The sequence below is a fragment of the Choloepus didactylus genome, chromosome 23 (genome assembly GCF_015220235.1).
Source record: "Choloepus didactylus isolate mChoDid1 chromosome 23, mChoDid1.pri, whole genome shotgun sequence".
NCBI classification, from domain to species: Eukaryota; Metazoa; Chordata; class Mammalia; order Pilosa; family Megalonychidae; genus Choloepus; species Choloepus didactylus.
In genome coordinates, this window is record NC_051329.1 from 18600437 (window position 1) to 18620091 (window position 19655).

The 19655-nt window shown below is 44.5% G+C and overlaps 1 protein-coding gene across 6 annotated transcripts in view; it reads right to left on the reverse strand.

Annotated features, from left to right (window-relative positions):
• Positions 1-19655, reverse strand: part of CIT (citron rho-interacting serine/threonine kinase) — a 176586-nt gene that overhangs the window by 69636 nt on the left and 87295 nt on the right. For all 6 annotated transcript variants that reach the window (XM_037816693.1, XM_037816692.1, XM_037816691.1 and 3 more), the window contains exons 11-18: positions 12728-12833; positions 11682-11825; positions 10292-10411; positions 5182-5352; positions 4790-4840; positions 4230-4283; positions 2394-2534; positions 418-543 (exon numbers count right to left, since the gene is read on the reverse strand). In XM_037816693.1, the coding sequence (XP_037672621.1) occupies positions 418-543; positions 2394-2534; positions 4230-4283; positions 4790-4840; positions 5182-5352; positions 10292-10411; positions 11682-11825; positions 12728-12833 (913 nt within the window). The remainder of the gene's footprint in view (positions 1-417; positions 544-2393; positions 2535-4229; positions 4284-4789; positions 4841-5181; positions 5353-10291; positions 10412-11681; positions 11826-12727; positions 12834-19655) is intronic.

A 19655-nucleotide genomic window follows, 5' to 3' on the forward strand; every position in this document is an offset into this window, starting at 1 on the left:
TTTCCTTCTTCTCCAAAAGCAAGAATCTGGGTTTCGGTCCTAAAGGTCTAAATTCCCACAACTTCGTAAACTGGCATTGCAAAGTTAATGGCCATCCAGAGCTCTGCAGATACAAGGACAAAGGCTCCTGTAAAAACGGATCGAAAATGACAAGAGTATGCATGTTCACATTAAAAAACGCCAGGCAGTAGCAAACGGCGCAAAAAAAGTCGTTGCGGATCTGTTACCAGTGCTGCAATGTCCAACATTTGGTTGTTCACACTATTCTACAAAACGGCATTCCCTGAACCATCTCTCTCAATTTACCTACTCGGTGACACCTCCCCTGCTTTGGTGTTTAATTCTACTTCTTACCCCCTTCCCTTTGCAACCCCTAATCTGTTATCTTTTAACTTTTTAACTTTTGTTCCTGCTCACCAGAATTTTATCAGCCATCTGCTGGATCTGTTGGGATTTTGTCTGGATGTCATCCTTCAGTCTGTTTTCTCTACGCTCCATGGTCTCTAGCCTCTTTACCTTGTTCTCCAGAGAATGGCGGCGTTCCTGTAGGTCACGAATCAATCAGAGAGTTTTAATGGAGTAACCGCTATGGGTGTAGTGCCTGCACGGAGGGAAAGAGCCCTCGATAAGCATACGCTGGTCAGGAGGAAAAGTCTCAGGCACCCGAGGCAACAGCAGAGAATGTAAGTCTCTATAATTCAAATGCTCAGTTGAGTTGGTTACAAGAGTGCATTCATTCATTCAAATATTTACCAAGCACCTACTATCTGCAAAGTACCACACTAGGCGTCACAGAAAATAGAGAGGAAGAAGACATAATTCCTGCCCTTGGAAAACATAACACACAAGTAAATCAACAAAATAGAGGTTAAAAAGGAAAAGAAGCATAAAAGAAATACATAGAAAGTGCTATAGGAGGTGTAGGCAGCAAAGACTTTCAACCACATGGTTCAACACGAGCGTCACAGAGGAATGTGCTGGAGAGGGTGGATCTGGCAGGTTGGAGGAGGGAAGGCAGGAGAGTGGTGGGGAAGGTGCTTCACACAAAGGGAGGTGTGTTAGCAGAAACACAGAGGTGGTCAAGAGCCAGTGAAGGCACCAGATGAAGCACAGCACATCTTCAGGGAAGGATGCATTAGGGGAAAGAGCAAGAGAAGAGGCAAGCAGACAGCATTTGAGGGTCACATCGATGAGAGTTTCATGGACCAGGCTCAGGTACATGAGGGTATATGGAACCCTGAAAGGTTTGTGATGGGGTGGGTGGGTGCCAAGGAGCCCTGTGTTTGGGGACCATGTGTGAGCTGCCTGGTGGGAAGAAGACACTGGAAGCAAGGTGGCCACAAGATGATTACATCTGTTCAGCTATGGGGAAGAGGGCCTGGACTTGGAGGAGGGCTTACAGAACCGGCCGATAGGGGGCGAACGGGAGAGATGGTGCGACTGTGTTTAAGGGACTGGGTGACCCACTGAATGGCAGGGTCAGAAAAAAAGCAGATGATGCCAGGGTGCCGTGTCTGGGATAACCAGAAGAACAAGAAATTGAGAGGGGAAACCACCTTGTAGGGAAAGATATTGAGTTCACTCTAAATTTGATGCACGGTTCAGATACCCATCAGGGGAGCAGTGGGAAATATGAGACTGGAAGTGAGGTGAGAATGGCCCCAAAGACATACATATGAGTAGGTTCACACCAACACTGTGATGGAGAAAGCTGAAGGTCCACTGATGGGGGGATGGCTAGTCAACTATGGCCCATGGGACAAACACTAAGGGGAGGCGTGGGAGGGAGGAAGGAGTAAAGGAGAAACACCACTTTTTATTCTATATTCTTCAGAACTGTTTAAGTTTCTTACAACAAGAAGACATTCACCTACTTCCTGTATAATTATATTAATGATTTAACAACAACAACAACAAAGAATTTGGGAGAAGAGGCCCAAAAATATAGATCTGGGAGTCAGACACAAAGGTAATAGCTGAAGCCTTGAAAATTAATACATTACTAACACTACAGGGAAAAGGCAAGGGGAAAAGGGGGTACAGAAGGAAGAAAAAGAAAAACTCAGAGACGGAGTTACAGTTCACCTACATAAATGAATTATCCCAGATTAGTGAGCAGGGCAGAGGAAAACAAACGGAAAGGAAAAGCTTTTCTCAAAACATCTCTACTTGAAGCTGCTGTGTCAGTTCTTTTTTCCCCTTTGGGATAAAACATTTCCAAGCCTCTCAGGTTTCAAAAGGATTTTCTGAAAGGAACACGGTTTGGTCAAACATAAGCAAGTGAGGGTTGTGCAGTTTCTTCTTGGCACAGCCAACAGACAGTCACAGATGCTCCCTGGCAGCCATCCTTGGGGCCAGGGTTAGTCCACGTGGGGTAGAGGTCCCTAGCTCACCTCGGCTTCCACCAGCTTCTTTTTAATGCCTTCAGAAGAATCCTCCCGGTTCTGCAGCTTCTCCAGCTCCCGCTCAGCTCTCTCCTTTGCCTGGCGGATATTCTGCAGCAGCTCGGTGGCCTCTGTGCTGGCTTTTACAGCCTACAAGGACAGAAGGAATGAGAGAGAGATGGACAAATTTACTAAGGTGAAAAGATGGTGATGATAGCCTAAAAGAAAAAAGCAGGCAAAACAAAAATGAGGATGTTACATTCATTTTTCAGAATATGTAAACATTTTTTTGTTCCATATTTCATGTATTCTAAGGTGCGTTTCGTTTCTTTTCTTAACATTTTAACACTCCTGAATTGGGGATGCATCCTACAGTTATAACTGGCAGCATTTTTCTTGCTTAGGGAACATAAGAGGAAGATGTACCTGACAGTCACTGGCACCTTACATTCAATGCAATGTCATGAGTGCAAACAAAAAGGTCTAGAAGGATTTCTCTACCCGGGTATCAAGGGTATTTACCGCTGAGCATCAATTTTCTTCTTATTTAATCATCTCATTTGCTAATCTTCCTGTGAAGAATTTGTATTAATAGTATAAGAAAATCAACTAAAAGCTTTAATTTAAACTTTTTTTTCCAAGTGAATACCTTTCAAAGGGCACAACAGTCATCCATAGTGTTCATGGAAACGCAAACTTTGTGAAGTTATTTTTGTATTTGTTAATTTTTCATTTGGGTCTGAATTATGCTACAGCTCCAACAGCACTATAAAAAAGAGCTGAATAAAGGCCAACAAACTCACGTCTCTTTGCTTACAATTTAAATTTTAAAAACTGGAAACTCCAAGAAAACTCCAAGGTGGAGACCTGCCCTGTCCCACATGGAAGCCCCTGGCTGCACGTGGCTACTCAGCACTTGACATGTCGCTGGTGTGGCCGAGGAACTGATTTTTAGCTTTATCTAATCTTAAGTAATTCCAAAACCGAAGCAGTGTAAATTTCAAAATACTGATACATGGTGAAATAACATTTTTTAAATATTGGGCTAAATAAAATATATCATTAAAATTATTTCATCTTTTTCCTTTTTTTTTTTTTAACATGGCTACTAGAAAATTTTAGGTTACACATGCAATTTAGGGCTCACATCACAATCTATTGGACAGCACAGTTCTAGATGAAAACATGCATCCTCTTGCAAGCTGCCAGCTGAGAGAGCGGTAGACCCAAGAATTCAGAAGATGAGGCTCGGTTAAACCACGCCCATCAAGCATCCTAGACGTGAAAGGCACGTCTCAGAGGCCCGTTCATTCCAGCCCTCTCGCTAAGCATCTCCAGGGCTCATCTCCAGAGTTGGGCTAAGGGCAGGGCTGTCAACACCAGCTTTCCAGGACACCGTCAACCAGCCCACGCCCCATTCGCATGATGATGCCCATGGATCCTCCACCTTCCAAAGCACAGGCCTTTCGAAGGTGCCCACGGAGCTTCTGATGGAAAGAAAGCTGGGGAATGTACACCACACATGCTGCTCTTATAAATGTGCAAGATGGGAAGCCTAGCCCCCCGGGGAGAGAGAAACTGGTTTCCTGGTCCCGTCGTGGTATAATTAGAACTTTTACTTGAGAGTCTCACAGCTTGGTGTTTAAAAATAAACACTGCTGCCACGTCTCAGGAGGAAAAAGGGTGTTCAGAACACTGATATGTTCAGGTAATAGCTCACCCCCCCTTTTTTTTACTTGGCGCTGAGTGACTAACTGTTCTTTTCATCTTTAGTGCTCCAGAACAAGTCAAAGAAAGGTATCTGGAAATGAGGAGTGAGGCCCCGAAAAATCACCTCAGGCTTACCTTTTCTAGCTTCTCTTGGAGCTCCTGTATTTTGAGCTGCTGCTCAGCATTGATCTATAATTAAGATGGCAGGAAATAAAGCAAAAGGCAAATAGGCATGAACTACATTCATTATAGTTCTATCTTCTTGAGGTTTGTATTCCAGAACCTACTAATAGAGAAGAAGAAGGGTGGCCTAGCAGAGAAGTCTTGGAATGTCCCAGGGCACAACTCCTTCACAGGGCTCACCCATCTTTACTATTTCTCTACGCTCGGCGATATGTGAATGGCGAAAAGAGAATCAACGTCACCCCGTGCATCAAGACAATAAAAATTTTCGTCTGTATTTTATGGAGTGCCTGGGTTTATTTATTACTGCAAGCTGGCATGACAGCAACCAAAATGAGGTATCCCTCTTTTAGAATCAGAGCTGGGGCTAAAAGTAGTTACCCAGAAGAAGGACTCAGTAAATCTGGAAGAATGTTCTCTCTATTCAAGAATCTTAATGACTGGCCACTGATACTAACATAAAAAAAAAGTACATATCTACCAAAAATAAGGACACTAATAATGGAAAATACCTTCTCCAATTTGGCATATTCTCCCACTTCAGGCTTTCCTTGATCCTTAGCCTATAATGAAAAAAGATACAACATATTGGGGAATCTCAGCAACCCAAAAGTATTCTAGACCACATTCCCTGTGGTACTTTCTTGGTCTCTGTGACCCAAATTATAATAATAATAATAATAATAATAATAATAATAATAATAATAATAATAATAATGATGATGATGATGATGATGATATCATCTATAAAAGGAGAGCTTTCCAAGGTATCCATTATTTCCCAAACATTACTCATTGAGATAGTATTCCCTTTATTCTTGCTAAGCTCATTCTTGATTTTACCCCACACACACAAAAAAACCAGAAAGCAGCACTGTGCTCTCCTTCTGGAGGGGTGGGCTACCTTCATCAGTTTATGCTGACATTCCGTCGCTTTCCGCTTGAATTCTTCAGCAGCGAGCCGAGACTCTCTCAGCTCGGATTCGTAGAGATCACTCCGTCTTCTTGCTGACACAAGGTCCTCTTCCAACTGATTCATCATCAATCTCATTTCTTCCACTTGAGCCTGGTACTCCTAAAGAGCAGGCAATGGAATAAAGATGAACTTCAGAACTCTTAACAGGAAAGGCAGGCAGGAAAGGTGGAAGGACATCAAGCGTCCATTCCTTAACAAAGAGGGAAGACACACACTGACAAGAGATTGGGAAAGAACAGACCCGGAGAGAAGGTCTTAGAAAGATGGGACAAAGAAAGAGACTCTACACAGGCAAAGTGGTGGGGTGAGGAGGGAAGAAGAGGGAGAAGAGAATGTTAAAACTTTAAACTGATTTATTATAGAATATGTATCATTGGTAAAACCATCTTAAACACATGTAATAAGCTCCTTTGAGCAAATGATCTAACCACACCATTTGCACAGAACCTTAAAGCATATTTGTAAGTCAGGCAAGTGGAAAGGAACTGTTCTTTAAACAAGGAGGATAAACTGCTTAGGTGCATTTTTCCTGCTAGGATAATCATTATCTATATAGATTTGTCCTTTGGAAGTCATGCACTCCTAACACAATTAGATATGGTACTAGTTTTAAAATTAACCTTTCAGATAGCACAAGACGGTAACTGAAAATCTCACTGGAAAGAATCTTGGAAGGTGAAACTCATCATGTCAGTTTCTCACCATTAATTTTTCTGGACCCAAAACTGAATGATGAACTTAACGTTGCTCATGAAATTCAAGTCACCCTGCAATTTGCAAGTCAGAAAATGCTGGCTCTGGTCAAAATAACTTGTAAGAAAAATCCCAAGCACAGAATTATCTTGTTCCCTAGAGCAACCCTATAAAGTGACCCAAACAACTTGACCTTTTCCAAAATCAATTTCTAACATCAAATCAGAACACTTGAATAGAAGTTTGTCAAAATTGGATTTACCAGAAGAAATGAGCAGTAGTTTTGAAAACTTTTGGACAAAGCATAAAAATATTCTTTGTTAGCAAAATCAAAGCTAAGTATTAATGATTACAAATGAGCGTTTACCCGATTCAGGTACCCTGGTGGGATACAAAACGAAAAGAACAAAGAACATGTTTTGGTTTCCTGGATGCTAAAACAAAAACCATGCAACGGGTTGGCTTAAACAACAGGATTTTATCGCCCCACGGTTTTGACGCTAGTTGAAGTCCAAAATCAAAGGGTCAGAAAGGCAGCGCTTCCTTCCCATAGACTGTGGTGTTCTGGGGCTGGCTGCTGGTGATCCTCGGTCCTCGGCTTTTCCATCACATGGCAATGCACATAAAGGCATTTTTTCCTTTCTCTTCCTGGTTCAGCTGACTTCCAGCTTCTTGCTTCTCCCAGGGGCTTCCTCCTCACATGTCCAATTTCCTTTGCTTGCAAGGGCTTCAGCCATGTTGGATTAAGGCCCACCCTCGTTCAGTGGGCCACCTTAAGTGATACATCTTCAAAGGTCCTTTTTACAAATGGGTTCATGCCCACAGGACCAGGGGTTGGGACCTGAACATACCCCCAACAGTCCACCCTCTGGACCCCAAAAGACATGTTCTTCTCACATGCAAAATACATTCATTCCATCACAACATCCCAAGTCATTTTGGTAGCCATGCTAAGTACAAAGTCTCATCAAAATTGGTTATGAGTGTAGTTAATCCTGGGGCAAAATTCTTCTGTCTGATTAACTGGGAAACCTAGAAAACAATATACATTGGTGGGACAGGCAAAGGGCCAACATTCCCATTCCAGAAAGTAAAACTGGAAGGAAGATGGGGTTCACAGGTCCCAAACAAGTCCAGAGCTTGAGGGAGAGGTTAGTTACCAAACTATGAAATGGTGTGTGTCACAGTTTCTCAAGCTTGGGTAATGAACCCAAGGAAACATTCTCACAGACTCCCATGCTATCATTTAAATTATTTTCATATTAATCATAATACTTAAGTAAGAACAAACTTTAAGTATAAATTCCTTTTCTTATATCTCTTATAAATGTAATTAAAAAAAAAAGAAAAAGGCTTGATCCTTGTACTCTGGGCCTGATGGAACAGCAGTCCTACCTCTTCCAAGTGCCTGTGCTGCAGTCATGCTCTCCCCTTTTCAAGCACTGGAAGGGCAGCCAGGCTCTCCTCAAACAAGCATGGGGGTGGCAGCGCTCTCCCTGGACAACAGGCTACAAGGCTGCCCCCTGCAAGCTCTGGGCAGGTGGCCTGTCCCCTCCAAGTGCAGGAACAGACCCCCTTTCCAGACACATGGTGGGCCCACTTTCTTGGCTACAGTTCGGCCCGTGAAGTCATTGTTCCCTCAATTTGTCCCTTTCAAACATTGCTTCTGTTCATACAAATTTCACAAAAACCTTATTGGCTTTGCATGTAGTTCAAGTGCATCCAAATCATTAGATGACAGAACCTCCCAGATCCTTCCAACTGCATTTCCAATCCTGATTTCCACAGAAATGGCTGGCTGGATCCAGGTTCAGCCACACCCTCTTTAGCACACAGTTTCTTTCTCACATGGGGCTCTGTGACTCACTTCCCGTAAATTCAGGGACGTCCCTGATAGAACTGCTTCCGGCTCTGGTCTCAGAGCGTACAACACATGGATAGGCTGAGAATCTTCAAAATCATCAATTTCCGGTTCCTTTATGCTTAAAGGTTTAATTTCCAGCTTACCCCTTTCCTCTCTCATGTTACAATAAGATGCAAGGAGAAAGCAGGCCGCACCTTCCACACTTAGCTTGGGAAATCTCCTCAGCTAAATATCCAAGTTCATCGCGTTCAAGTTCTGCCTTCCATCCAACAACAGAACCCAATTTTGCTAAGTTCTCTGTTACTCTATAACAAGAGATCGCATCTCTTCCTATTTACAGTAACACACTCATCATTTTCTTCTAAAACTTCATTGGAGGTACTTTTAATATCCACTCTTCTACCAACAGTTTCTCCAAAGCAATCTAGGCTTTTCCTATCGTGAGCCTCAAATTCTTCCAGCCTCTACCATTACCCAATTCCAAAGAACCTTCCACATTGTCAGGTATTTGTCATACCAGAATCCCAGCTTCCAGTACAAAAAAAAAAAAAAAAATGGTTTTAGTTTCCTAGCTGCTAAAATATGTAACATACAAGCGGGGGTAGAGAGGAATCCCCAATTGCTACCAAAGGTGCATGAAGCAAACTACTGCATGAGATAGACAGACCAACTGACCGAACAAACAGCTGTACAGAAAATTAGCATTTGAGAGACAGAACAGGGGATAAATGCCAAACCTGGGAGGAATCAATATGCTATAAACCAAATACTGGAAGTTTGCTGAAAGCATTAAATGCTTTTTCCTGGTTTGCAAAATCCTGCTCTCACAAAACCTACCAAAAGTCTTTCTTCCAATGAGAAATAAAATCTGAAGCTGAGAAGTTTTCTACCTTACAATGGAACTTTTAGCTATTATCAAATCTAAAACTCCACATGCATGGCAACTGTGATAGGAATCACAAAAGACATTACTTTCAATTCAACCACTAGCATATACCTTTTCAAAATGTCCTGATAACTGTTTCTACGGATTCGTGGACACCAGCTGCTCCCTCTGGTGGCCAAACACAGCTTTCATTTCCCCAGCACGTCAACCAAAAGCTAACTTCAAAACACAATGAACTAATGGGAGGGAAAAAAACCCCTACCTCTTGAAGCTTTTAGGGTGAAAAACTGTGTTGATAAAAGGGGCCTGAGTCAACTGTCAAAGCGGATTCTCAAAACTGTTATGGGTGGCCTTCAAAATCTCTTAGTATTGTCATCCCACAACCATATTGCAAAGTTTCCCAAGCACGTTTATTTAAAACATTTTCAGTGAGCATGAAGATATTAACTCATCATTTTTAAGTATTAAGGTGATAAATAAATTATACTGAAAAAATTCCAGAGACAGTAATTCTTTCTTTAAAGAATAATTAATGGATTAAATTATTTGCAGGAGTTGCTTGCATTCATACCACCCAAATGGTGGTTTGTGCTACCCGGAGGGAAAAAAGGTTCCTTTCCATCAATGCTTCCATTAGGTTTTCTGAAATGAGAGTTGCCTCGCAGCTGACAATTCAGCGCTCCAATTACTCACTGCCATCTCTTCATTAGTTTCTATTTACAGTGTCTTCAAAAGACAGAAAAATCCATGCTAAAAAGGAAACAGTGAGGCAACATAAAAATGAACCATCTAGAAAGAAAATCCTTTTAGAAAGGATAAACAAAAGTGGCCTTTTAAAGGCCTCGGTCCTCTTTTCTGAACACACAGGGGAAGGGTTTTTGCACTTGGATGTGTCGTGTCAACCCCGACTCAGATTTAAATGTTCAAATCCATCTTCCAGAACATTTCTTTAAATGAGCAAAACAAGTTATCCTAACTTCCATGAAAAACTTAAAGTGGATCTGAAAAGCTATAAAATATCTCACATTTTTATTATTTTTATAATGCTCTAGAGGAGAGATCAATCTTTTTCTGGAAAGGGCAAGATGGCAAATTATCTTGGCTTGGGGGGCCATACCATCTCTGTCGCAGTGACTCCCTCTGCCCTGGTAGTGGGAATGCAGCCACAGACAATATGGAAATGAACAGGAGCCACAGACAATACAGAAATGAACTTTATATATGGACAACAGAAATTTGAATTTCATATAATTTTCACATGTTGCAAAATATTCTTCTCCTTTGGATTTTTTTTTTCAACCCCTGAAAAATGTGAAAACCATTCTTAGCTTGCAGGCCGTGGAAAACAGGTGGTGGGCAGTTTGTGCCCACCCCTGCTCAAAACCTAGGTTTTTAATTAAAAAGAGTAGGCATTATGGGGCTTAGACTTCAAACACAGTTGGAACAAGCAGTGTATGACTTATGAGTCATGGGAAACTGAAAGTTTCCAAATGACCTGTACACATGTCTCTACCTCATTCCCAAGCACGCCTCTCCTGAAATTAGGAATATGAGTTGGCCGAGGGGCCGCTCTGCCCCTGGGCCAGGAGTCATACCTGCTCTTTGATTTCTTGGAGCTTCCGGCTCTGCTCTCTGATATCGTGGAGAAGCTGCAGTGCTTTGTCATCCTCTTGGGACACCTCCATCCGTGCTTGCTCCAAACTTCGCTTTAAGCTCTGCAGAAAGCAAAACATGTTAATAGGGGATGCCCAGTGGAGCCGGCTCTGTTTGAAAAGATTAATTACGAGAGCAGTGAGTTGCTTCGCAGATACCAAGACGGTTTTGTGTGACGGAGCAAAGTTTACAACTTCCAGGTCGTTGCCGATTCCAGTTTCCATCCTGTAAAGCCCCCTCGGTTCAAGAAACATCATCTCAACTTTATGACCTCATGGATCCAGCCTGAAATTGCATCAACCCATCTCCCACCACCATCTACCTGTCTTAGCAGATACTTACTTTGTATGTTCCGGACTTAACACTGACAAAATCCCTTAACTGTTAAAACCACCATTTGGATGACCACAAAGTCTTCTCTTCGATCTCGATTATTCAAGGACTCTCAAGCATATATCCCTCTTTCAAATGACTTCATTCTCTGCCTGGTCATCATTTACGACTCCAACTAGTCTATAGCCACCTCCTGGCTTATGTTTCCTGAACACCTTTCATCCATAAGTTTCCCTCAATGCTTCAATGGCACTGAAATACATATCTGAAATGCATAGCTGAATCAATTCACCCACCACTGTAACGCAGCCAAGCCTGGAATGGAAACATAGCAGTTATTCTTAATCAGCCACGCTCTATAGATCTCCTTTTCCTTGTGAAAGAAAAAAAAAAAAAACTTTTAAAATGTGTGATTCAATTTCTTAAGACTGTTTAATTGGGCACATTAAAAAACACCTGAATGAAAAATTTAACAAGACAATGGAGAAGACGGTCTACTCTTGTGAAGGAAAGAAAAAAACAAAGTCACATGGTAAATAATGAGAGGGTCTGTATGTTAAAGACAGTTTCCTCGTCACTAAGCTAGGTCTAGGCAATGGAAAACTGATTTTGGGCAGAGTAAAAATCCATTTCTTGTATGTATTTGGGAATCTAATACCCAAGGCTGGTCATCTTGGACCCGAGGTAGAGTGAAGAGGTGGGGATGTCAGCTGTTAGGCCCCCTTGCAACATCAAGCAGTGATGACCTGCATCCCCTGCAGGCTCTGCAGTACCAGGAGACCACCTGGACTTGCTACTGGCATTTACCGTCACCTCTCCAGACCCTCACACCTGCTACTCTGTTAACCACAGGTCTTGCGTTTGGAGTTGGAGCTGCCTGCCTCTCTCTCCTCTCTGTCACTGGCTGTGATGTGCCTCATGGAGCCGTCATGAAACAGGATGAGACACACACAACAGGAAGTGCCACCTCCAAGGGAAGGGGACTTGGGGAAGGCTCACACTGCATTCTGTGATGTAGGTAGCAAGGTCCTGCTCCAGGAGGGATCTCTGAGTCTCAGAGGCCTTCAGCTCCACCTCCTTCTGACTAAGCACAGCCTCCACCTCAGACACTCTCCGATGTAACCGGGTCATTTCCTGCTCCATCTGAAATAAATACATGGACAGGTTAAAAAGGCCCAGGGAGGGTCGTTAGGAGCAATCAAATCTCAAGGAGTCTCCAAAACCACCTTGTGGTCCGGGCTCTCGCTAATTCGCCAAAAGAAGGGATGGAAATACCATGGTTTCTTCGCCCGGGAATGCACAGTTCTTCGGAGGGACAGTCACCAATGCTAAGTCTCTCTTCTCATTCAAGTCTCAGGTTCACACTTGTTCACTTCTCTACCCCCGTTAGCAAGGAAGCCACAATCATCATTTTTCACCTGTGTGTTGGTTTGGTTTGGCTTTTTGCAGACGTCACTTTAATTTTATCCCAAATCCATCTTGATCCCCCCCCATCTCCTTGCAAAGATCTAGAGGACAAATCCAGGACAGGGCAAGGAGATATCTATTTGTCTGCACTCTTACGAGTCCCAGCAAGTAGTGACTTTTATTAGCTTCCAGAGAGTTGCCCCTGGGCAGGAACAGTGAGTGTTAAGAGCCGTTGAGCATAATCAATACAGTGGCCGCAGTTACATAGGCAGGAGTTTTAAAAGACTAGAAAGGGAGACTTCGTGTCACTCAGAGCAGATGGGGTGCGACTCGGCCACAGGTGGGAGCCCAGGCCACCTGCCGGAAGCAGCGGACATCTGGGCAGGTCATGCTGAGCAATGGGCCGTTTTAAATCCGGGGCCTCCTTTGGTAAAGATTTAAAGGATCTATGGCAACGTCAAGGCCCAAATTCATCTCCCTCTGGGCTGCTGGAGGCGCAACTTCAGTGAGGGAAGGAGCGCTTCGCCCTCCACGGATCGGGTGGCTCAGCACTGGCAGCGGCCCCAGGCCGATCCCTCGGCCTCTACTGACGGGAGGGTCCTGGAGCAAGGAGAGAGGCCGGTGGCGGAGATAAATACCTTGTGACACTTGTCCTGAGAGTCTTGCAGCTCTTTGCTTTTGATGAGAAGTTTCTTTTCCATGGAGCTAGTCTTGGCAGGGGAGTCCAGGCCCGACACGACGGACCTAAACAGAGGAAAAGCAACATCAGGATGGCCACCAGCGGGGAGGGGACCAGACAAGCTGCATTCAGGGACAGTGGCAGGGACGACGGGCCTGCCGGCCTTCTGTGGCTGCTCCGGCAGCTTCTAGGGACACCAAGCATGTGGCAGCGAGGTGGTGGGAAGCAAGCGCTCTGCAGATGCATGGACCTGAGTGCCAACTCGGTTGCTATCGGCCTTGGGCAATGATTTGGCCTCTCTGAGCCTCAGTTTCCTCATCAAAATCAAAGTGTCCACCATACAGGCAAGTGTGAGCATTAAATACCTGGCATCATGCTTGACACGACTTTATTCACTTACTCGCTCAACAGATATGTACTGGGTACCCAGTCTGTTCCAGGCACTGTTCCTGGCTCTGGGTACAGCAATGAACAGACAGGCAAGGTCCCTACCCTCCTGCAGCTGACATTCTATAGAGGACAGACAGAATGCTTGAGGAAGGCACGTTAACAAAAAGAGTACAGACGATAACTCCTGTGGAAGAGGCAAACAAGTGACGCAAGGTGATAGGGGACATGGAGCGGGGGACCCGCTTTAGCTAGGCTGGTCAGGGAGGGCTTCCCTGAGGGGGTGACATCTGAGCTGCGACCTGGAGGATAAGAAGGCTTTGAATGGAAGGAGCTCCAAGGCGAGCGGACGACAGGTGAAAGGCCCTCAGGTAGGACAGCGCTAACACGGCAAGGGCACAGTAAAGGCTGCTAGCACACAGTCCCAACAATTGCTTATTCCATCCCTGAGCTAAATGGTTTGATGGTAGCTGAATGATGCGCACACCCCACCCACTATCCCCCTAAAGATGTCCATAGCCTCAGCCCCGGAACCTGTGAACATGTTATCTTACACGGGAAGGGGGCTTTGCAGGTGTGATTACATTAAGGCTCTCGACATAGGGAGAATATTCTGGATTCTCTGGGTGGGCCCAAGTCCTCAGAAGGGTCCTCAGAAGACAGAAGCAGAGAGGAGGGGAGGAGATGTGTCGATGGAGCAGGGGTCAGCGTCAGAGAGACGCGAAGATGCTACAGTGCTGGCTCTGGGGACAGAGGAAGGGGCCACTAGCCAATAAATGCAGGCAGCCTCTAGAAGCTGGGAAAGGCCAGAGAACAGCCTCCCTGAGAACTTGTACAGGGAGCATGGCCATGCCTACCCCTTGATCTCAGCCCAGTGACACCTGTTTCAGACTGCTGGCCTTCAGCACTGGCAGACAACACCTTTGTGTTGGTTTAGGCCACCGAGTTTGTGCTCATCGGTTACAGAGGCAATTAGAAACTAATATACTTACTGAGCCCTAACTACAGGCCTGGTTCTGCTCTGACACTAGATGGGTTTTAACTCTTCTCTCCCCACAACAACTCTATGAGACAGATAGTTTCTTATCCTCATTTTATAGATGAGGACTCTGAGGTTAAATAACTGCCCACTGAGAAATGGTTTCGGTTGGTCTCAACCAAGAGCTGGGGCAGAGAGAACGGCATAATGCCATTGAAGTGACTCTCATAAAAATACCACAAAAATAAGTGACATGTCCTCTGGAGAGTGGGCTGTACCTCATCCCTGGAAGCAATGAATTCAGGGTGGAGATTCAAGTTCCCCTCAGCGGTACCCGGGTCGAACACTGGGGTCACTGGAGGGCAGGGCCCAAGCAACAGTCGGCAAAGGCCCGAATGCACAGAGGGCCATGTGAAGCCCACTGTTGTGCCACAGCCAGCCCAATCTGTCTTCATTGCCTTAGTTACGGGGTTGCAAGAACTGGATGCCACTGAGCACAAGAGTCTTACCAAAAGGTGACAGGTCTGCTGCGTGATGCCGAGTTACTTCTCTGCCTAAAAGAGGTCTGTTCCCTGCAGTAACACCGAACACCGCCCTCCCCACAGCTCCCAGCCCGGTGACAAGGGCTGGGCAGATAGCACTGGCTCGCTGTACCCCAGTGTCAGCTCTCTACAGGTGTACAAGGGCAGCCAAGTGAGTCAATAGCCAGAGTCATGCCACTCTGTTCAAAATCGGACCCCTCCACTCACTTGCTGTGTGCCCACAGGCAAGGAATTTCCCCTCTCTGAGCCTCAGTTTCCTCGTCTGAAAATGAGGGTATTCTCAACCTACTTCAAAGAGTTCACATGAGGATTAAATAAGATAATGCAAGTAACACCCTTAGCCCGGCTCCTGGCACATGGGAGGGCTCGATAAATGTCAACCTTCACTGTTCGTCACTTTTATCACCAGTCCCCAGGCAGCTTTGTGAAGAAGCACATGCCTCATGGGAATAAACTGGTTCCTTAAAATAGTAAAACTCAGGGGGCTGACTGTGCTTTGTGTTCTTATTCACAAAAAACAAATGTTGATTATTCATAGAAATGGGCAACAAGGATCACATAAACCACTGAAATCTAGAAATAAAACTTTTTTAAAATCTCATGCCAGGCTAAAAATTTTAACCAAGTTCTACTCCCCTTACTAGCCTGTTTCCTATCTAAACCTCACCAAAGTACACATGCAAACATTTTTTTTCTTTATAACACAAGAAAAAATGGATTGCCTGGCGTGGACTTGAGCTGCCTCTGCTCTCTGCCTTATTCCTGACTGCTCTCTGGGGGGCTGGTTGGAGAACAAGACCCGAGCCACTCAACGAGGGAGGGGCGGCCCCCAGACAGGGCCCCTGGTCCCTCAGTGATCGGGAGTCACCCACCTAATGCTAAGTGGTACGCACCAGCCTGAGGCAGGGATGGCAAGGCAGGCCCGGCTCTGTGTACCCGAGCACAAAGCTGGTGAGAAGAATGACTACATGGGAGCGTGATGATGGGGTAGGAAGTGGCTCACAAACCTTGACACAGGGCGGCAGGCCCAAGTGGTGCTTAATATTTAGTGTGCACTGCTAAGGATACAAAACTGATGGCTTACTCGAGATAAAAAAAAAAAAAAAAAAAAAGGTGTTTCTGTGTCACACATTATGGGACACAGAAGGGAGGAGCTGGTGCAGCCCCCACCCAGGGGCACTCACAGGAGACAATGGGGCAGCTCTCTTGGCCCTCAGTCCAACTCCCTCATTCTGCTCTTTCGATGCCTGACAAATGTTCGCTGTTTACAAGTTCTAAGTACAGCTACCAAAGAAGGTGCGAAAGAAGTTGCTTTGTTTCATATTTTTTTAGAAAAAAATAAAAATCAATCTAAAAAAAAGCTACGGTAAGGATGCTGAGACCAAACTGGGCTTGTAGCAATGGTCCCATTAAACAGTGACAGGGTTGGACAATGAGGCTGGAGGCTCGAGGTCGGGGGGAGGTCATCACAGCTTTCTGTGACTTCAGGGGCCCTCAACCAGGCTGCACATTTGGAACACTTGGAGAGCTTTTAACACTCATTGAAGCCCAGGGACCACCAGACCAGCTGAGTCAGAGACAGACGGACAGAACGGGAGTGGCACACTCACCCCCAGTGTCACCAGCTGCATTTACGTCCCAGTGACTCTACTTTGCCGACACGATTGAGAACCATGGGGACACTTAGAAGAAAGTGGTATGATGTAGAGCATAGGGATTTAAAACACGGTGTGACTGCCTCAGCATTTGCTTCTGTGTGGCATTTTGGCCAGGCCATTTGGCACTGGTGCCTTTTGGTCACTGTCTGAGCAGGGACCCAATTTTGAAGTCAGTCATGGTGGGCTATGAGTTTCAAGACAATTTGTAGGGTGTCAGACAATGTTTAAAAACCATTTCCTCCCAATTTTAGTGTCGATTGAAATAACTATTTCCATGAATTTCTAAAAAAGGACTGTACTAATGGAAGGCATGGCTCAACTTAAAATATTTATAGTCGACTGATTTCTCCACATAGGCAGGCCTATTCAATCCCTAACAACAACGATAAACTCTCAATATGTATTTTTTTAATGAATAGCCTCCTCATGGATATTGTGAAATATTCCAAATTACTTTCTTTTTCTTGAATTTTCATTAACCTTTCTTCTGACTTTCAAAGCAATGCAAGTTATTGCTGACATTAATCTAGAATTGACTGTAATTAAAATCGTAGCTTGTGAGATTCAATCCAGGGCTTGCTTGACTATTACCAACCTCAGCCCTTGTCCTCTTCGAGCAGTACCCTTTGCTGGTCTACAATTACCCTAAACAGGGCCATTTCACAAAGAGGGGGATTATTTAAAGAGCTGGTACTATCACTGCTTTCAGGGAACTTTACAGAATATCCTGTAGCTGGTTGGAACTCTAATATCATGGGGGAGGGGTGCAGAGTTACAGTAAAGAACCTGATTATGAAGTTCCATGGACCCTGGAATGAGACAAAGTTACCTGGTAACAAAAGAGTCTTCCAAAAATTTCCTTTTGATTTCAAAATTCTACTTCGACAAGTATTTTTTGACTACCTCTGTGAGTGTACACCGAGAAAGAAAGGGGGGAAGGGAGACCCTCACTTCCCACTGATCCTGTGGACTCGGAAAGTGGATGGAAGGCACTCAAGCTGCCAGGTCCTCAAATGGAATGTGAAGATGGTTTCCTATGACCACTCCAATAGCAAAGCCAAGGTCCAGGTTTTTAACAGTAAACTGTCAAAGAGAGGAACAGAGGCGGAGGGAGGTAGTGAGAACACAAAAGCCCTGAAACCCCCATGAGAGAAAACTGTAGACCAGTGGTTCTCAACCAGGGACAATTTTGCCCCCCAGGGGACACTTGGCAATCCCTGGAGGGTTTCTAATTTTCAAGACTGGAGGTCGGGGAGCTACCGGCATCAAACGGCCATGGATACTGCTCAACATACAATGCACAAGACAGTTGCACACAGTAAGCAACATGCTGAGCTGAGAACCCTGGTGTAGAGGACATTAAGTTAAGGAAGCCAGAATTCCTGTCCTCAAGAACCGGACAACTTACAAGAGAGAACCAATGTCATCACTTTTGCCAACAATCATTGTGACCATTTATTGAGCACTTACTATGTGACAGGCACTGTGCTGGGTGCTTTATAGGTTACCTCACTGAATTCTCCCGACAATCCTGTATGGCAGCTATTATCATCCCTACTGCACTGAGGCTAAAGAACAGCTTACCCCATGCCCTCTACATCCTCCTACCACATTATGGTCATTTGGGCGTGAGTGTGGGGCAACAGAGCTAGGGGCTCAAAGGTGACACTCTGTAATCCAAGAGTTGTGGGTTCAAATCCCAACACTGCTACTTCTTGGCTGGATGGCTTTGGACAAATCCAAAAAAAACACCACAGAGGCTCAGAAGAGCAAAGAAATAGAGGGAATGCATAATGGATCAGACAAGGGAAGGTAACCCCTATTCACGACTGGCTGTGGTCAATGCTGGAAAGGCAACTCCAGGCCTGAGCCCAGGGCAGCCTGGGTATCCAAGAACTTCTCCTGCCAGGTCAGTCCACAGTCATCCCAGAAGCAGCTCAATCCATCACATGGTGGCTCAGGGGGAAATTAAACGGGAAGGAGTGCAGATTTCAGAGGCCAGGGCTGGTTCATGCTCCGGGCTCAAGGAGCTGCAGTATAATGAGGATGCTAATAAAAGAACATGCAGCCTGCCCACACATCGCTTGCCTACTCCTCCCGGCCATGTCGCTGACACACAGCCAGCTATCCCCATGGAGAGAAAAGGCACTTCTGAGCAGTGGGTGCCTGCAGTCACCCACCCACACACAGCAGCACTGTCTCTTCAAGCACGAAGCCAAGTTTGGGTTTTCCTTTTCTTTTTTTCAGCTTCTATTTTCTAGAAAAATTTACTCTGAAATCAACATTTCTTCCTGATATACACATCTGTTTCATAATTATAGAGCCGCAAGGAGTATGAATAGCAGTGATGGTACATGATACAGAGGGAAGGCCGGGCTTGGTCGTTATTGCCACTGCAGATAGGATGCGTTCTAGATACATCAAAATATATTAGATGCAATCTAAAAACTGCTTTATACATAACCTGAACATTTAAGTAAAAATGATAAAATGGAGTTTTTCCAATGATACATCTATAAATAAGCCACGTGACTCTAAAAATCCCTTAACAAACCTATGAGCGGCATACTTCATAGCATAAGCAAATATAATTTGTACTTCCACCCTAAAAACAAGTCTATGTGTTGAAGGCCCTCTGATCACTACTATCATGATTAAGATCATGCTCAAGCATCAAGTCATCTATTTTTTCCTTTTGGAAAAGGACCCCATGTCTGCAAAAGATGCTATCGAATCAGATCACCGAGATAACCAAGAATGGTGCTTGAGGCTAAAACGAAGGAATCAAAATTAGCTCAGCGGAAGGCCCTATCTTAATTGTGGCCAAGGGCTCTAAAAATACATGCAACTGCAAGATGTAATATGGTTCAAGAGCAAAAAAAAATCATTGGCATTCTGTTTCCAAAAATATACTGGCTTTTAAGATGCTGAAATTTATGAACTAACTTCATAAACCCATTTAAAAATACCCAGAGATGCCTATCATGGACACTTGGAAATATCAGAAACATTGCTCTCAAAGAGTTACCAAGTCTCGCTCACTTTGGGGCACCCCCTACATGTAGACAACACACATGCATAAAAGTACACACATACGTATCAGTCACACACACACACACACACAAAGCCAGCAGTGTTCTCCATTGAATTAGGGAATTTGCTTTAGAATGATTAATATGTAGCTCAAGAATCACATATCAAAAATGATTATAAAATAATCATTTTATATAAAATGATTATATATTTACAGAAGTATAGCCATGCATGTAGTTTCTAATATAGTCCCCACTGACATACCTCCACCTCTTGCCTGGATAACGG